Source organism: Diachasmimorpha longicaudata, chromosome 1 (genome assembly GCF_034640455.1).
Source record: "Diachasmimorpha longicaudata isolate KC_UGA_2023 chromosome 1, iyDiaLong2, whole genome shotgun sequence".
Taxonomy (NCBI): domain Eukaryota; kingdom Metazoa; phylum Arthropoda; class Insecta; order Hymenoptera; family Braconidae; genus Diachasmimorpha; species Diachasmimorpha longicaudata.
Window position 1 is genome coordinate 13,158,643 of NC_087225.1, and position 13,442 is coordinate 13,172,084.

The 13,442-nt window shown below is 35.8% G+C and overlaps 1 protein-coding gene across 8 annotated transcripts in view; it reads right to left on the bottom strand.

Moving 5' to 3' along the window:
* The window catches only part of LOC135163582 (uncharacterized), a 68,544-nt gene that overhangs the window by 9,527 nt on the left and 45,575 nt on the right, over positions 1-13,442 (bottom strand). Inside the window, exon 1 of one of the 8 annotated variants that reach the window (XM_064123172.1) lies at positions 7,717-8,063. The exons of the other annotated variants lie outside the window; for them this stretch is intronic. Coding sequence (XP_063979242.1) covers positions 7,717-7,751 — 35 coding nt within the window. The 5' untranslated portion in view covers positions 7,752-8,063. Of the gene's footprint in view, positions 1-7,716; positions 8,064-13,442 lie in introns of those variants that run through there. 8 annotated transcript variants of the gene reach the window in all.

The window sequence follows — 13,442 nt, forward strand, 5'->3', positions numbered from 1 at the left end:
ATACACCTTCGGGTATCTCCCAGTGATGCCGAATGAGGATCTACCGCGGTTGAATTATAATTAATGAGCATCATCAAATTCCATTCCTGGTATTTATTTTATCGAGTTTTGTGAGGGAAAAATCGCCGCATATCGGGGATTTTTCTCAATGGTTTTGTTGGTTTTTGTGGTTCAAAGAGATCGGAGAAAGTTGATCGCGGGATTCGAATTGAACGCAACATGCGGGTGTGCAATTACACCTCGATAATAACTGATTTCATCCACTGAATTTTTTTTTTTCATTTTTTCTCAGAAATCGAGGGCCTTTTTGCAGGATTTTCACATTTTTTCAGTTCAATATTTTTGACGAAAGGATTCAACTTCGAGTTTAAAATTGGTGAGGACTCGTCCAGAATATGAAATATAGAAAAGGGTAAAAATGCAGAGTTCTTAAAAAAAAGAAATTATACAATAAAATAAAATAATTAAAGGGGATGAATTTTAGAAAATAAAATCCAATAATGACTGCTCTATAACAGAAATTTTCCAAATACAAATGATTGTCGCAAATAACTTGTGAGCGGAATGTTATCGAACCGTCTCTGCTGATACATAATAGCGGTCATAACTAATTTTAAATTTGTGACGGTCATAAAAAAAATGTTATCGACAGTAACAAAAGTGAGCGCGTTTTTCGCTCCTAAGCAGATTAAAATTGTGCGAAATAAATTAAAATAAAAATTGCGATCTATCTCGGATGTCGAGTCCAAAGTGATCATTACAATCAGAAACAATTTCCCCAGAAACATCGGAATACCTTGCAACGAAGAGGAGGGGATAAAGAGACCCTGGGAAGCATAAATAAGGAGAGTTCACGCGTGATAAATATCGTCGAGTAATACTGAATTGGGATTCATCCTACAACAAATACCGAGTCGAGAGAGCTAACTTAAGGTCTTTGTTCTCCCAAAGTGACGTGATATTTCTCAATCGGGGGATGCATTACTGAGCATTGACGTATCTCAAATCTTCTTCACCTCTTTATTCACCTCCGCTCTCCTCTCCCCATAATTATCCACACTCTTACCACCAAAATAAAGAAATAACAAATTGAAAAGAAAAAAAAACAGTTAAAGGTTTTTCAAATTGACGATGAATATCATGTTTGCAAGTGTAATGCACTGAGAAAGTTCTGAGAGGATTTTGCACTTGTAATTTGTACGGATGAAGCAATTACAGTATCAACTCGACGAGAGAAAAAAAAACGAAATTTACATAAAAATAAATTAAGGATGTGGTTTGATGGGAATGAGGTTGAGGCAGGACACAACATTTCAATCTGAATACCGTTAGTGATAAGAGGAATTTCTCTTCGAGGTTCAAATACAATTGTTAAAGTGATTGAACGAAAATGTGAAAAATTTCATTTTTTATCCCTTAAATTGTTTGACAATTTTTCTCGAATAGTTGCTCAATAGGTGTAATTATTTTAATGACGAAATGATATTCCAGGAATTCGATTCATTTTCTCTCGAAGACAAACGTTTTTCCAACCGAATATCGTCAAACTTTTTATTCCCTGAATTATTTTAGTCACTCGTTTGCGAAACAATTTTACCAATTAAGATGGAATAATTCTCACTTGCATAAAGTGTATGTTATTATCATTCAGCGGCTAATTTTGACGAAGTGAAGATGGAAATTACCCACGGAATAAACAGTCGATTATTCAAGGCAATAAAAATTCAACTTCCATCAACTCAGAACTCATCTCGATGTATGAAATATTCAATATCTCGGTGGCAAGTCACTTTAGACCGAAATATAACAGATTATTTTTCCCATCCAAATCTTGGCCAATAGGATTGCACCATTCGACGTTATTTTGTATAGTCAACACGGTATTTCAGCGGATATTCTTGAAAATTACACTGGAAATTTTGCATGTTGATATATATAAAAAAAAACAAATGTTGAAGTAACCCTCAATTGTATCTGACAGATTAAATGGCAATTCGTTGAAAATTATGTCTCATGGTGCAATTCTATCGGCCAAGATTTGGATGCAAAAAATAATCCCCCGAATACCACTCGAACTTCGAAATTATCTGATATTTCCCTCAAGGTTCCCTACAAATAAATAAGCTTGTCAAGTTTTCCAGAAAAATCACTCGCGCTTCGCGCTCGTGATTTTTAGACTGGAAAACTTGACACGTTCATTTGTTTGCAACGAACCTATCGGGAAATATCCGATAATTTCGGAGCTCTTGTGGTATTACATGCGAATATTTTTTGTAGCTGACAAAATTATCTACAAAAATATCCCTGAAATGCTCCGCCAAATGTATTCATTACCGCCATTATTGTACACTTAAAATTTCATAATTCAGTCCGAAACATGACTAAGAATACCAACATGAGGAATTAATTAGCGATTAATATGTAATGATCAATAAACCATCTTACAATTTACAACAGCGTCGTCTGTACCGTTACATCTACTCGAAGAATGCAAGAAAATCAACACGAGGAGAAATAAAATACGAAGGAATAGGCCGAGGAATTTAGCTCTCCGAGAGAGAGAGAAAGAGAGAGCGACTAGAATTCACAGATGATCGATGAATCCGGTCGACTTGCATTTCTGTTTGTACACACTCGCATGTACTGTCTGTTGCTGCATAATGAATCGACGACGTCTTATCCGAGTTATCAGAGTAGCTCCAGGGGAAAAAAAGTAAAAAAATTAAATAAAATAAAAACAAGGAAAATAGTAAACACGGCGAGAAAATGAGAGAAAGGATGGAGAAGTCAGTTGTGTTACTGAATAAGAAATGGGAAAAATGAGAGGTGAAAAAATAATAAAAAAATAAAATCAGAGGGCGCGGCTTCTATACCTGTAGACTCTCGGGGATTGCGAAAACGATACGTATATCAGGACCTGGATAATTCACTCCACTCGGCAATATCATCCTGGATTACATGAAGAATTCTATAAATATCACAGGTGCCGCAGGTGGTAGAGGGGACGGGAGAGACAGAGACAACTGTCTGTTCGATTATGCAAATTTCAAATCCTTAGATGCGCCGGATTCCGTTTGCATTGGGCAAAATTTATGCGCGAAATTTAATGCCTTTCTGAGTACAAAAAATAGGAGACATTTGAAAGAGATTATGGGATTTCATTGATCAACGCAAGCAATTAATACAGAGCATTTTTTTAATAAAAAAACGTTAATAACAGCGACTAGAAATTATTTCGCTCAATTTTTTAATTTGATTCAGGCCAAACTTGGAGTTAGATATATTTATTGCTGTGGAGGGATAAATTTCAGGATAAACCGGAAGAAGAGGAGAGAAATTTCAGAATTTTTCCGGGGGAGAGGACAAAAAATATAAAAAATAAAAACAATAGTTCGTATCAAGTAATTATTTTTTAAACAGGGGGAAAAATTGTAAAGTTCATGAAGGCTTATTCAAGGGGTGCATGGAACGGGAATTACTGAGAATAATAGGTATTTTGGAGTCAGAGGCGGAGAACGTGAACTTTTAATCTGGCAAATTGGAGTTGGAAGAATAATGAAATGACAAAAAGAGGAGGAGTGAGAGGAGGCCACGACGAATTCCACCACAAAATGCATTGAATTTCATACCTATATGTGTAGTCATGCTCAAATGGTGCTAGGCTCATTGGTAAGTACTAACTACCACCTTCTACCGTGTTCCAATCGACATTAATCAGGATTTATACCCGGTCGATGCAAATTGCGCGCGAATATACGTAGGTGAAACGACCATACGCCCAGTGCATGAATTTAATTATATACATGTCTCTTCCAGGGCCAATGACATTTTCCATTTTTTTCATCCTGGTATTGCATTGCCTGGATGATTAATTCTAATAAAAAATAATCATTGCGCTGTGAGAAAGTTACACTTGAAATTTTTTAAGGTAAAAAATTGGAAATTTTTAGCAACGACAGTTTTATCTGAAATTGGAAATTCCAATTTTCATTTAGAAGCGATCCTTAAATATTCAAGATACATAAGGAATTCAGTAAACGTTTTCAATTAAAATTCACTTTAAGCTCCCAACATTCAAAATTCAGATGAAATTTCAATCGAAATTGGGAGAAAGTTTCAGAAGAATCAGAAAGAAAGAAGAAAAATAAAAAAAAAACACTTATTTTGGCTTCAGCCAGATTTTGATTTTAGAACATGAAGCAATATTGAATTATCAATTAATAATAATGGATAAACATTGGTGTGCTGCAACAAACCAAACCTAATTGTTTTTTCATTGAAAAAAAATTATTTGGCGCTGATCAAACAAACTAATGTATTTGATTGAAATAAATCATTTTTCTGGGTGTGGTGTACTGGTGGCAGTGTCAGCGTTGAAGTGTCTATCGTTAAAATAGAAGGCATGAACTACTGCTCGGCAACGAGGGAGAAGAAATGAAATGGAATAAATTTGAATTCATTACAGTATTCACTGACAGTGTCAATAAGTCATTCATTACAACGGTATCGAATTCTCTGCATTCCCTGCATTCTCAACAATTTTTGGTTCCACGTGAGCCAAAGAAAAAATCCAAAAAACAATTACGTCGATAGAAATACCGTCTCATTAATGAAATCACGTGATATTGCAATTCCGTGGTACAAAAATAATTGACAATTTCATCAGTTTACTCGTCGAAATGAGTCAAAGCGCATCGTAATCGTCCCGATTCTTCCCCTACCACTGGCCAACAATCCGCCGTGTTTGCAAAAAAATTAATACAACTGCCGTTTATTTTTATTTACATATCTTTGGAAATGTAAACACATAAACGATAAAAAAAATTGCCGCTGTGGAGAATAACAATGATTTTAAGACACAGCATAAACTTATTTTTGTTTCAGGAAAAAAAAAATGGAAAAATACACTAACAAAAATATAACGACGGATTGCATGTCCTTGAGAGTCTGACGAACATCCGTAAAGTAAATTCAAGGAAATATTGGTAGGTGTATTGATACGTCTCTTTATGTCTTGCAAAAACCACGAGTAAACGTCTCCAGTGAAGTAATTATTTCCTCGGGAGTTCCCTCGCATGCTTTGGCGTGACACGTGATAATAACGAAACTATCATCATCCTGTCTACATGTAAACACTGCTCACTGTCATCTTGATGTCACACTGTCGGCCAACCTTGGAGTTATATTTATGATAAAATTACCTTCATAATAAAAAAATCATTAATTTCCACAGGTGGATTACTGAATGGGGCCAGTGAATAATTTTACATTGATGTTTTGTCTATTGACTGGAAATCATTCTCAGAAAGTTCATTGCGAAATTCTTCACATGTATTTGGCCACTGATAACTTCTGACTGATCGCGATGGATTACGAAATTATGAGGAAAATAAAATGTTATCTTTTAGCATTGATGCGATTCTTGATTGATACATTGATTGAAATATTGAAGAATGAAATCATCAGAATGAATTTCAGTTTGAATAAAACGGAAGCACATTTTTCTACAACTCTGAAAATGACGCGACACCATTAATAGACAAATCATTTCCAGGTCCTACTAACAATTTCATGCGAAGTTGACTCCAGAGAAAGGAATCAGATCGCCGGAAATGTGAGCAAAATTAGGGCTCCGTTAAAAGGCGAATTTGAGCGGCAGAAAAATCATATCGAGCGAGACAAAAACATTTTGTCAGTTCTATTAGTTTGACAAATCCAAACGTCTGAATTCCTCGTTTAAAAATCCCTTTAAAGTCCTCTGAAAAGAACATTTGATGGGTAAAGTGACATTTTTCATCGATTGTACAATATCTAATTCGTACACTTTCAATCATTATGTAAATTTTCCATACGTCATCGAGTCGTAAAGCTCGATAACAAAAAATCCATAAATCCATACTATGTTCAGTACGAGACGAACAGGTGCCACTTAAAAGAACAATAAAACCAAAGAGAAATCATTATTTAATGGATCCTATGATTCAGAATCTCCTTCAGATCCCCAGGTAAATGGCTACGTGGAAGACTCACTGGTGCTTCCCCTACTTAATCCTTTGTATGCACAAGTGTCAATTAAAAAACTTTGTAATCAGTACATCGTTGAATAACAACCGTCTTCGGAAAGGAGACTAAGAAAGAAAAAGTGGAATATACAAATTGTCTCAGCAATAATTTTAAATAAACTGATAAGGATTTTTATTATCGCTCGAATTGTGTCTAAATAGCTGTTTCTTGTATTATTCAGTGGATGAGGAAAATTTACACGACTAGTCTGCGAGAGGAAACGTATACAAATAGTGTCAAATTGAGTGTTCATGGACGAGCGAAGTGTTCACGTAGAAACGAAATAGCCGGTGAACACAAGGTTGCATAATATCGCATATGGTACCTCGATACTGTCCTGGGTATAAGCCCGTGTTCTCCTCTCCTCCCGTCCTCGTTGCTCCGGAAAATATGAACCGGCTTAATAATCGTTTGGCTTTACCCGAGCGCACGAGATAACGTTATTTCACGCTTCGAGTGATTTCAAACTGCGCGACGGGTTTTCATGACCTTTGGCTTGATTTTTTCAACCATTAAGAGGTATTTCGAACGTGTTATATCAACTTTTAAAATTTTTTTGGCCTTATCTGCAGGTGGGGAGATATGAGGAACCGGATGGAAACCTGTTGAGAATGAATTTTACATTTTTTATATTTATTGGTCTATTTATCCGGGAGGATTTTTGCACCGAGTGGATTTCAGGAAAAATGAGAAAAAGCAATGGAGAATTCTGGGAAGCATATTTTATCATATAATCACTCTATCAGATGAGCCTCTTCATCCAAGTGATTTGCCTAATGTTTTCTGGGGAAAACCGTCCGCAACTTCTACGAGAAAAGATATTTTTCCGACGGCTTCCATAATTCGCAGTGAATACTTCTCTGCGTACACTTTCTCCAGAAAATTTGTTTTTAATTATCAAGGAAAATTAGGGGCGCAGGATTTTGGGGTAGTTTTGTGTTCAAGTGGTGATGTAGTACCATTGTTAATAAATAATGAGGAAATGCCAAAATAAATCCGGAGTCTGCAAAAAAATATCGAAAAAAATCTCGAGAACAATGAAAAATTTATACTCAATACAAAAATTATCGTCAGTGTCAAACTGTTGCAAGGAATAATTTATGTTTCTGGGTGCCCTGGAGTGACGCGTTACGTGAAAGTGGCAGCATTGCATTGGTTGAGCACATGGCCATATCGTGGATAAGGAAATATTTTCGAATGAACAGCGTTGCCACTGATTGCAACTCACTTGAACAACAGATTATTGTTTAAAAAGTCAGTTGGAGAATTTGACGAATCATTTTCTTGCTCGCATGAAACCAAAAATTTGTGTAAACAGGGAAAACTACAGCATAAAGTAGAGGAAGGAAGCGGTTAAAAATTCAAAACATGAACGATGACCAAGCAAAATATGGTTAATTGATTAAAAGGACTAACTTCCGTAGGGGTCTGTCGGGGAAAAAAATCATATGGACAATGGTAGTCAATAAAAATAGTCAAACTCGATTCTTGTTCTCGCACTTAGTCTGCGGGATGGTGGTTCTGTGTGCCTGGCGATAGAATCGCTTCCGACCCATTCTCCGCTTTCACATTTATCCAGGCCATCGAGAAATATCGATGGACGATCTAACGAGGCATTTCCCTTTAGGAAACGCCGCCGCTGGGCTCTCCTACCTTGGCTCCTTCTGCTCTTGCACTCCAGCGTCCATGTCCAGGCGTCAGTGTTGCAGGCAAAATTGTGAAGTCGATGTGATGCAATCGATTTACCCAGCTACTCATTTTTTTACCTCCACTTTTTTTCCACTTCATCTAATTTTTTACAATTTTCCGTTATGTCCCAGCAGTCGACATTCAAACTTCAAACCACTTCCATTTTGATTTCAACGTTTTATCAAATTTATGTTATGTGAATGGATTTTTAATCACTTTGATTTCTCGTGACAGTTTTATCGATTGAATATCTTTCAATTTCTCTCCGAGAGTTTTCAATCATTTTTTTCCTTTCAATCCGTTATCTCCGGTAGGGAAATGCTGACAGGTTTGAAAATTTAAACCGTCCAAGTCGAGCTCCCCTGCACGCAGTGGCATTTAGAAAATGCAAATTCACTCTCAGCAGTGCTTGACATTTCGATAGAAGCAAAACTCGCGCACGGTCTTCGTCGTAATTTTCAGTTAATTTTTTTTTTCTCTCTCGTCATTTCACTATCACGCACGATATAATCATATGAAAAGCTGATACTGGGGTTTCATTTTTCTCGCCACCGGTCGTTGACACATTTGCATCGCCATTACGAATTATGAACTAGGAATATGAGAGGGCGTTATGAATTGATGTCGTTAATCTCGTGTGAAAGTGAAGGTTTTGAAGGGATTTAATTAGAGGGTAAGGATTGATGAGAGCTCTACCGAGAGTTGAATCTTGAAAATATTCATTGAAGATTGATGCACCGGTTGAAATATTTGCAGTTTTAATTTTACGTAACTAAATCTTATGCGAACATTTGCAATTTCATTCGTTGAGAAAGAAAATACTACAGCGCAATCGAGTGATAAAAATAATCCTGAAGGAGGATGGATTTCAAAACTCAACGGAGAGATAAATCATTAAAAAATGCCCTCATTTCAGCGCCAAAATAGCCAAAATATTTGCCTCGACATCTGCTAAATGAAAAAAAAAAAAACTAAAATCAATATTGATTCAAACTCATTCGATGAAGTGAGAGCAACGTACTGTCGACAAAGGAGCCAAATAATCTCGAGGTTATGTAATTTTTATGGATTGTTATAAATCACCGGGGTAAGGCCTCAAAAGTTCGTCAATGATGAAAAAAAATTTGAATGTGCACGTTATAAATTCGTTCAACAGCGAGAGAAAAAAAAAATTGAGAAGCCCCTGCAGGTACACTCGTAACGATGAAAATTGATGGTCGTAAACTCTCGGATTTCATTGGACATTTAAAGATGTAAATGGAGGACAGATTTAGTGCAAATAAAGAATACGAATAGACAGTATAGTGTCACGACAATTACATGGTGTTTATCAGTTAAACGATAACGTATCGTTGAGGAGACGAATGACAACTAGATATTTCTGAGTGTGAAGACATTGGCGATAAGTCAAGGCCAGTGGAGGAAATACCAGATGGACTCAGTTGGTCTGATAAAAAGATCAAATTTTATTTTTCCATTTCCGGAAATCAGGGGAAAGTCTGTGAACAGGATTAGTTGAGAATTTGTGCGATGAGAATTGTTTCATTTTTATGTTAAAAGCAATGCTGAAAATGTGAAGGGAACTTTTCCTCGGTCTGGAGGGAGACAAAAGAAACCGTAGAGGTAATGAACGACCTTCACTGAAGGTGCGAGGAATCGGGCGCGTGGGCAAAAAAGGTCAGTAGCCGAGGAGTCAGAATGCCACTCTCGCATCTCACAAGACTCAGCCCAGATTCTTTGCATAGAGTAATGCCCACGTAAGTCACGTGGAATGAAAGTTTTGCGACTGACAAAAATGAGGGATTAAAACAAAAATTGAAATTTCAACTTTTCATCTTGTCAAAATCTAAATAACTTCGATAATTAATGACTTGGGGGAGAATGAGAATGACAGCAAGTGGTTCCGCAATTTTTCCTCGACGATCGATAAATAATTCACGATATTTATAAACAATATCGATGGGTTAAGAACTTTTGCTTTTGGAGACAAAATAAGTCTCCAACTTGAGGCGATGATTAATCCCACCGAATTATAGAAAGCTGAACGCGATAAGCAATAATTATGTTAATTTCTTCAAATTGGAAACCCACTGTCGTAATTTCTGATAAATCTAATGATATAATTACTCAAATGTCAGATATATCCATTTGAAATTATCCCTCATTAGAATTCACTTCACGCAAGTGAAAAAAAAAACACATGATTCAGTGGTGTACCAGGTTTCACTTGAAAGAATAAAAGAAAAACCAAGCAAATTAATTCAAATGTAATTGAGTGGGATTGGATAACAACGTTGCGATTATGCATTTGCAATTAAGTATTCGTCTCGCACGACCTTCGATTCGATGTAGGTGAAATTTCATTTCTACGAATAGATGAGTCAGAACTGAATGAAGACCTGGCTGGGTTTTCTCCAGGATAAATGAATGGTAGAAACATAGGCGCGAATTGCTTCTTCGATTTAATTAATCCAAAGAATTAAGTAATCCTTTACTATCACCGCTTTTTCCCTGTTATTTTGCGACCATTTCAACGCGAATGCCTACATATTGCAAACTTACATAATCGAAATTAAAAATAGGATGGAACGAGATATTTTTCTGTAATAATTTAAGAAAAAAAACAATGAAGAATAAGTCTTGAAAAAAATTCGGGAAAATTGTTTTTCACAAGTGATTTCGTTTCCTTTTTTCACGTGAATAAAGTTAATATTGCTAAGAAATTATTATTAACACCTAAATTATACTATGACTACATGCAAATAAATTCTCCATTAGAATAATTTTTATGTTTGAAATTCACCTTCTCAAACGAAATTAAATGAAATATTATTACTCATTTGCCAATAAAATACTAATTATTTAGAAAAATAAAACTCTTAATTTACAAATTAGTGAAAACTATTTTTAAACATTACCTAATTTTTAAAAATGATTGAAAACTAAAGGTTCCTTCGCAAGCACAAGAATAAGATTCAATTAATTTTTTCTGTTACAAAAGAGAACAGACAATAATTTTAAAGGCGTCAGATAAAAATCTTACTGACATAGAGATACGTGAGAGCCATCAGTCTCACTGGCAAAAGATCGAAAAATATATCGACTGACCTGAAAAGAATCCGTCACAGTATTCATTGATTCGAAATTAAACTGAATACGCAAAAAATCATCCTGAAATTGTCCGACTTTCGTTTAACTTTCCCCTTGCACTAACAATACCCGATACTGTCCCAACAATTCCTTTCAGTATCGATCAATTGTATCTCGCTTGGGGCACTTGGTATACGGTGAAAGTAATATTCTCGATTTACTGTGACGTCAGAGAACTCGAAGTGACGACAATCAAAAAGTACTTGAGGTTCCAATAAATGACGAATAAATCTTGGAAAGAGATGATAAAAATGATAAATGATGTATTGCACAACATTTTATTATTGATTGCTATCGTTTCGTCACCAACAGTCACTAGGGTATGAGAGCAAAATTATTTGAGGGTGGTGATAGGCCCCAGGCTCACTGGCAATTGCTTTGACCTTTAATTCGAGAGTTTACAAATTTGGCCCTGTCATGATCCATTAGTGAAAGAAAATGTGATTTATGTTCTAACATTTGATTTGGTGACTATGTATATTTCTACCATTAATGCATACCTTTCAATTTTCATGGTATCCTTCTTTTCCGTTTTTCATTTAAATTTCCATAACATTTCATTTAACATGCTCATCCGTCGTGAAAAGTCAGAGAAATTTTATTTCCATCGAAATAAAAATTACTCCACCACTACCGTAAAATATACGATGGCCTTATCTCTCTAAAAATTATTGAGATAATTTTGTGACCAGTAATTTAATTAAAAATATCAATTTTCAATAATCATCTAGACAAACTAATTCTTAATGATATGAATATTCATTTTTTCCAACATTGTCCGACAAGTTATAAATCCGTATCCCTTGGCTCTCGGGTCATCTTCGTGTTCAGATTAAAAAATAGATAAGGCTGTTCCCCAGAGATTCGTAATTATTTTCGAAGGCTATCGCTTGCGCTCAGGGGAATTTTAAATTAACTCTGGGTAATTTTGTATAGGTATCAGAAAAATTTCATGAAATTAAATATAAAACTCGAGTCACTCCATCAGAGTCTTAATTAATGTCGAGACAGTATCACAATATTCTATAAACATGACGATCGAGATTAATTTTTATCATTTCAACTGCACTGAAAAAAGTTATTTTAGCTGAAGCAGAACGATTAGATAATTACTGACCATTTTTCATCAGTACAAAATGATGCAGTTTCGATAGTAAATGAAGAGAAAAAAAAATGTCTGCAATAGCCGGGGAAAGGGGAATCGAGGAGCCAAGTTTCGATTCGCTCGATCGACTGTGGCTGACGATAAGAAGCAACTTGATGTAGAAAGACGTTTCAAATAGAGAGAGAAAAACTTATGGAAATTGAAAAATGAGGAAAAGAGAGAAATATTGGGAGGGGAATCTGAGTGCCTCTGGATCTATGATTACAGTCGATCAGAGGAGCGATTCATCGAGCCTCGAATTATGCCTTCGCTTAACCCCAGATCACGATCCACCATTTCCTTTCAAAGCTCCAGTCAATAGACGTTGCCCAACTTTAAATGCATTTTCCAATAACTCTTAATTTTTCCATTTTCCATTTTTTTTTGCTTTTCTCCAAGTCCGATGGTTGAAACCTCACGTGGTGTGGACTGAAGGTGAAAGAATAAATTAAGTCTGACACTTTGACCCTCCCCATTTGTCTCAAGAATCGGGACAATAATTTGTTCGAAAATTCCTGGTTAATTACCAATAGGTAAACATGAAAAAAAAAAAATCGTCGTAATTTTGCGGATACGAGACCGTAAATTACGCTCATGCAACAGTAATTTCCGAGCACGAAATCGTAAATTACGTTTGTGTAATGGTAATTTACGAAGATTTTGATCGTAATTTGCGCTTCAACTTCAGCTGTAAAATCCACTTCAGCAAGCATCGAAGATGATTTCCTCACATCCTTTAATCGTTTTTTATTCAATGCTTGCCACAGCCTCTGATGAATTTCAAACGCAAGAACAACCTCGATCGAGAACTCGATCATATCGGCCGCGGGGTGCACTCGCCCGGACGTTTCTGGATGCGTTGCCTACTATCGGGTTGAACAGTACAGGCCCCTGTCATTGCAAATTTTTTTCTTCGCAACATTCTTCAACATCTATGTTAATCATTACCCTACGAAATATTTTCCTCATCAATTCTCAATTTTCTAGTATTTTCCAATTGACCATAATTCTCATCACCTGTTAATCATTTTTTTACTTAAACAAAAAATGTTTGATGTTAGAAGAGAGAACGTGGGAAATTCTGATTTCCTGAAGTGACATTCAATTTCTAAAATCAAATATTCAATTTTTGAAATCGATACTTTTTGGTGATACCCTCATCGTGTGTTGTCGTGACAGTGCGACTCTGTAAGTTCATGAGAGGTAGAAACAACTCTGGATTTTTATCAGTTTACATTGAGCGTATGTAAATAATCGGACAAGTGTATTGAACATCAGTTTACACACGGACTACTTCATCATTTGAAATAGGTTTTCCGACGAGTTGTAAGACGTTACCGTATCACACTTATGTCAATATCCATAAGTATCCACTTCTCTGCACACACATTCGTCA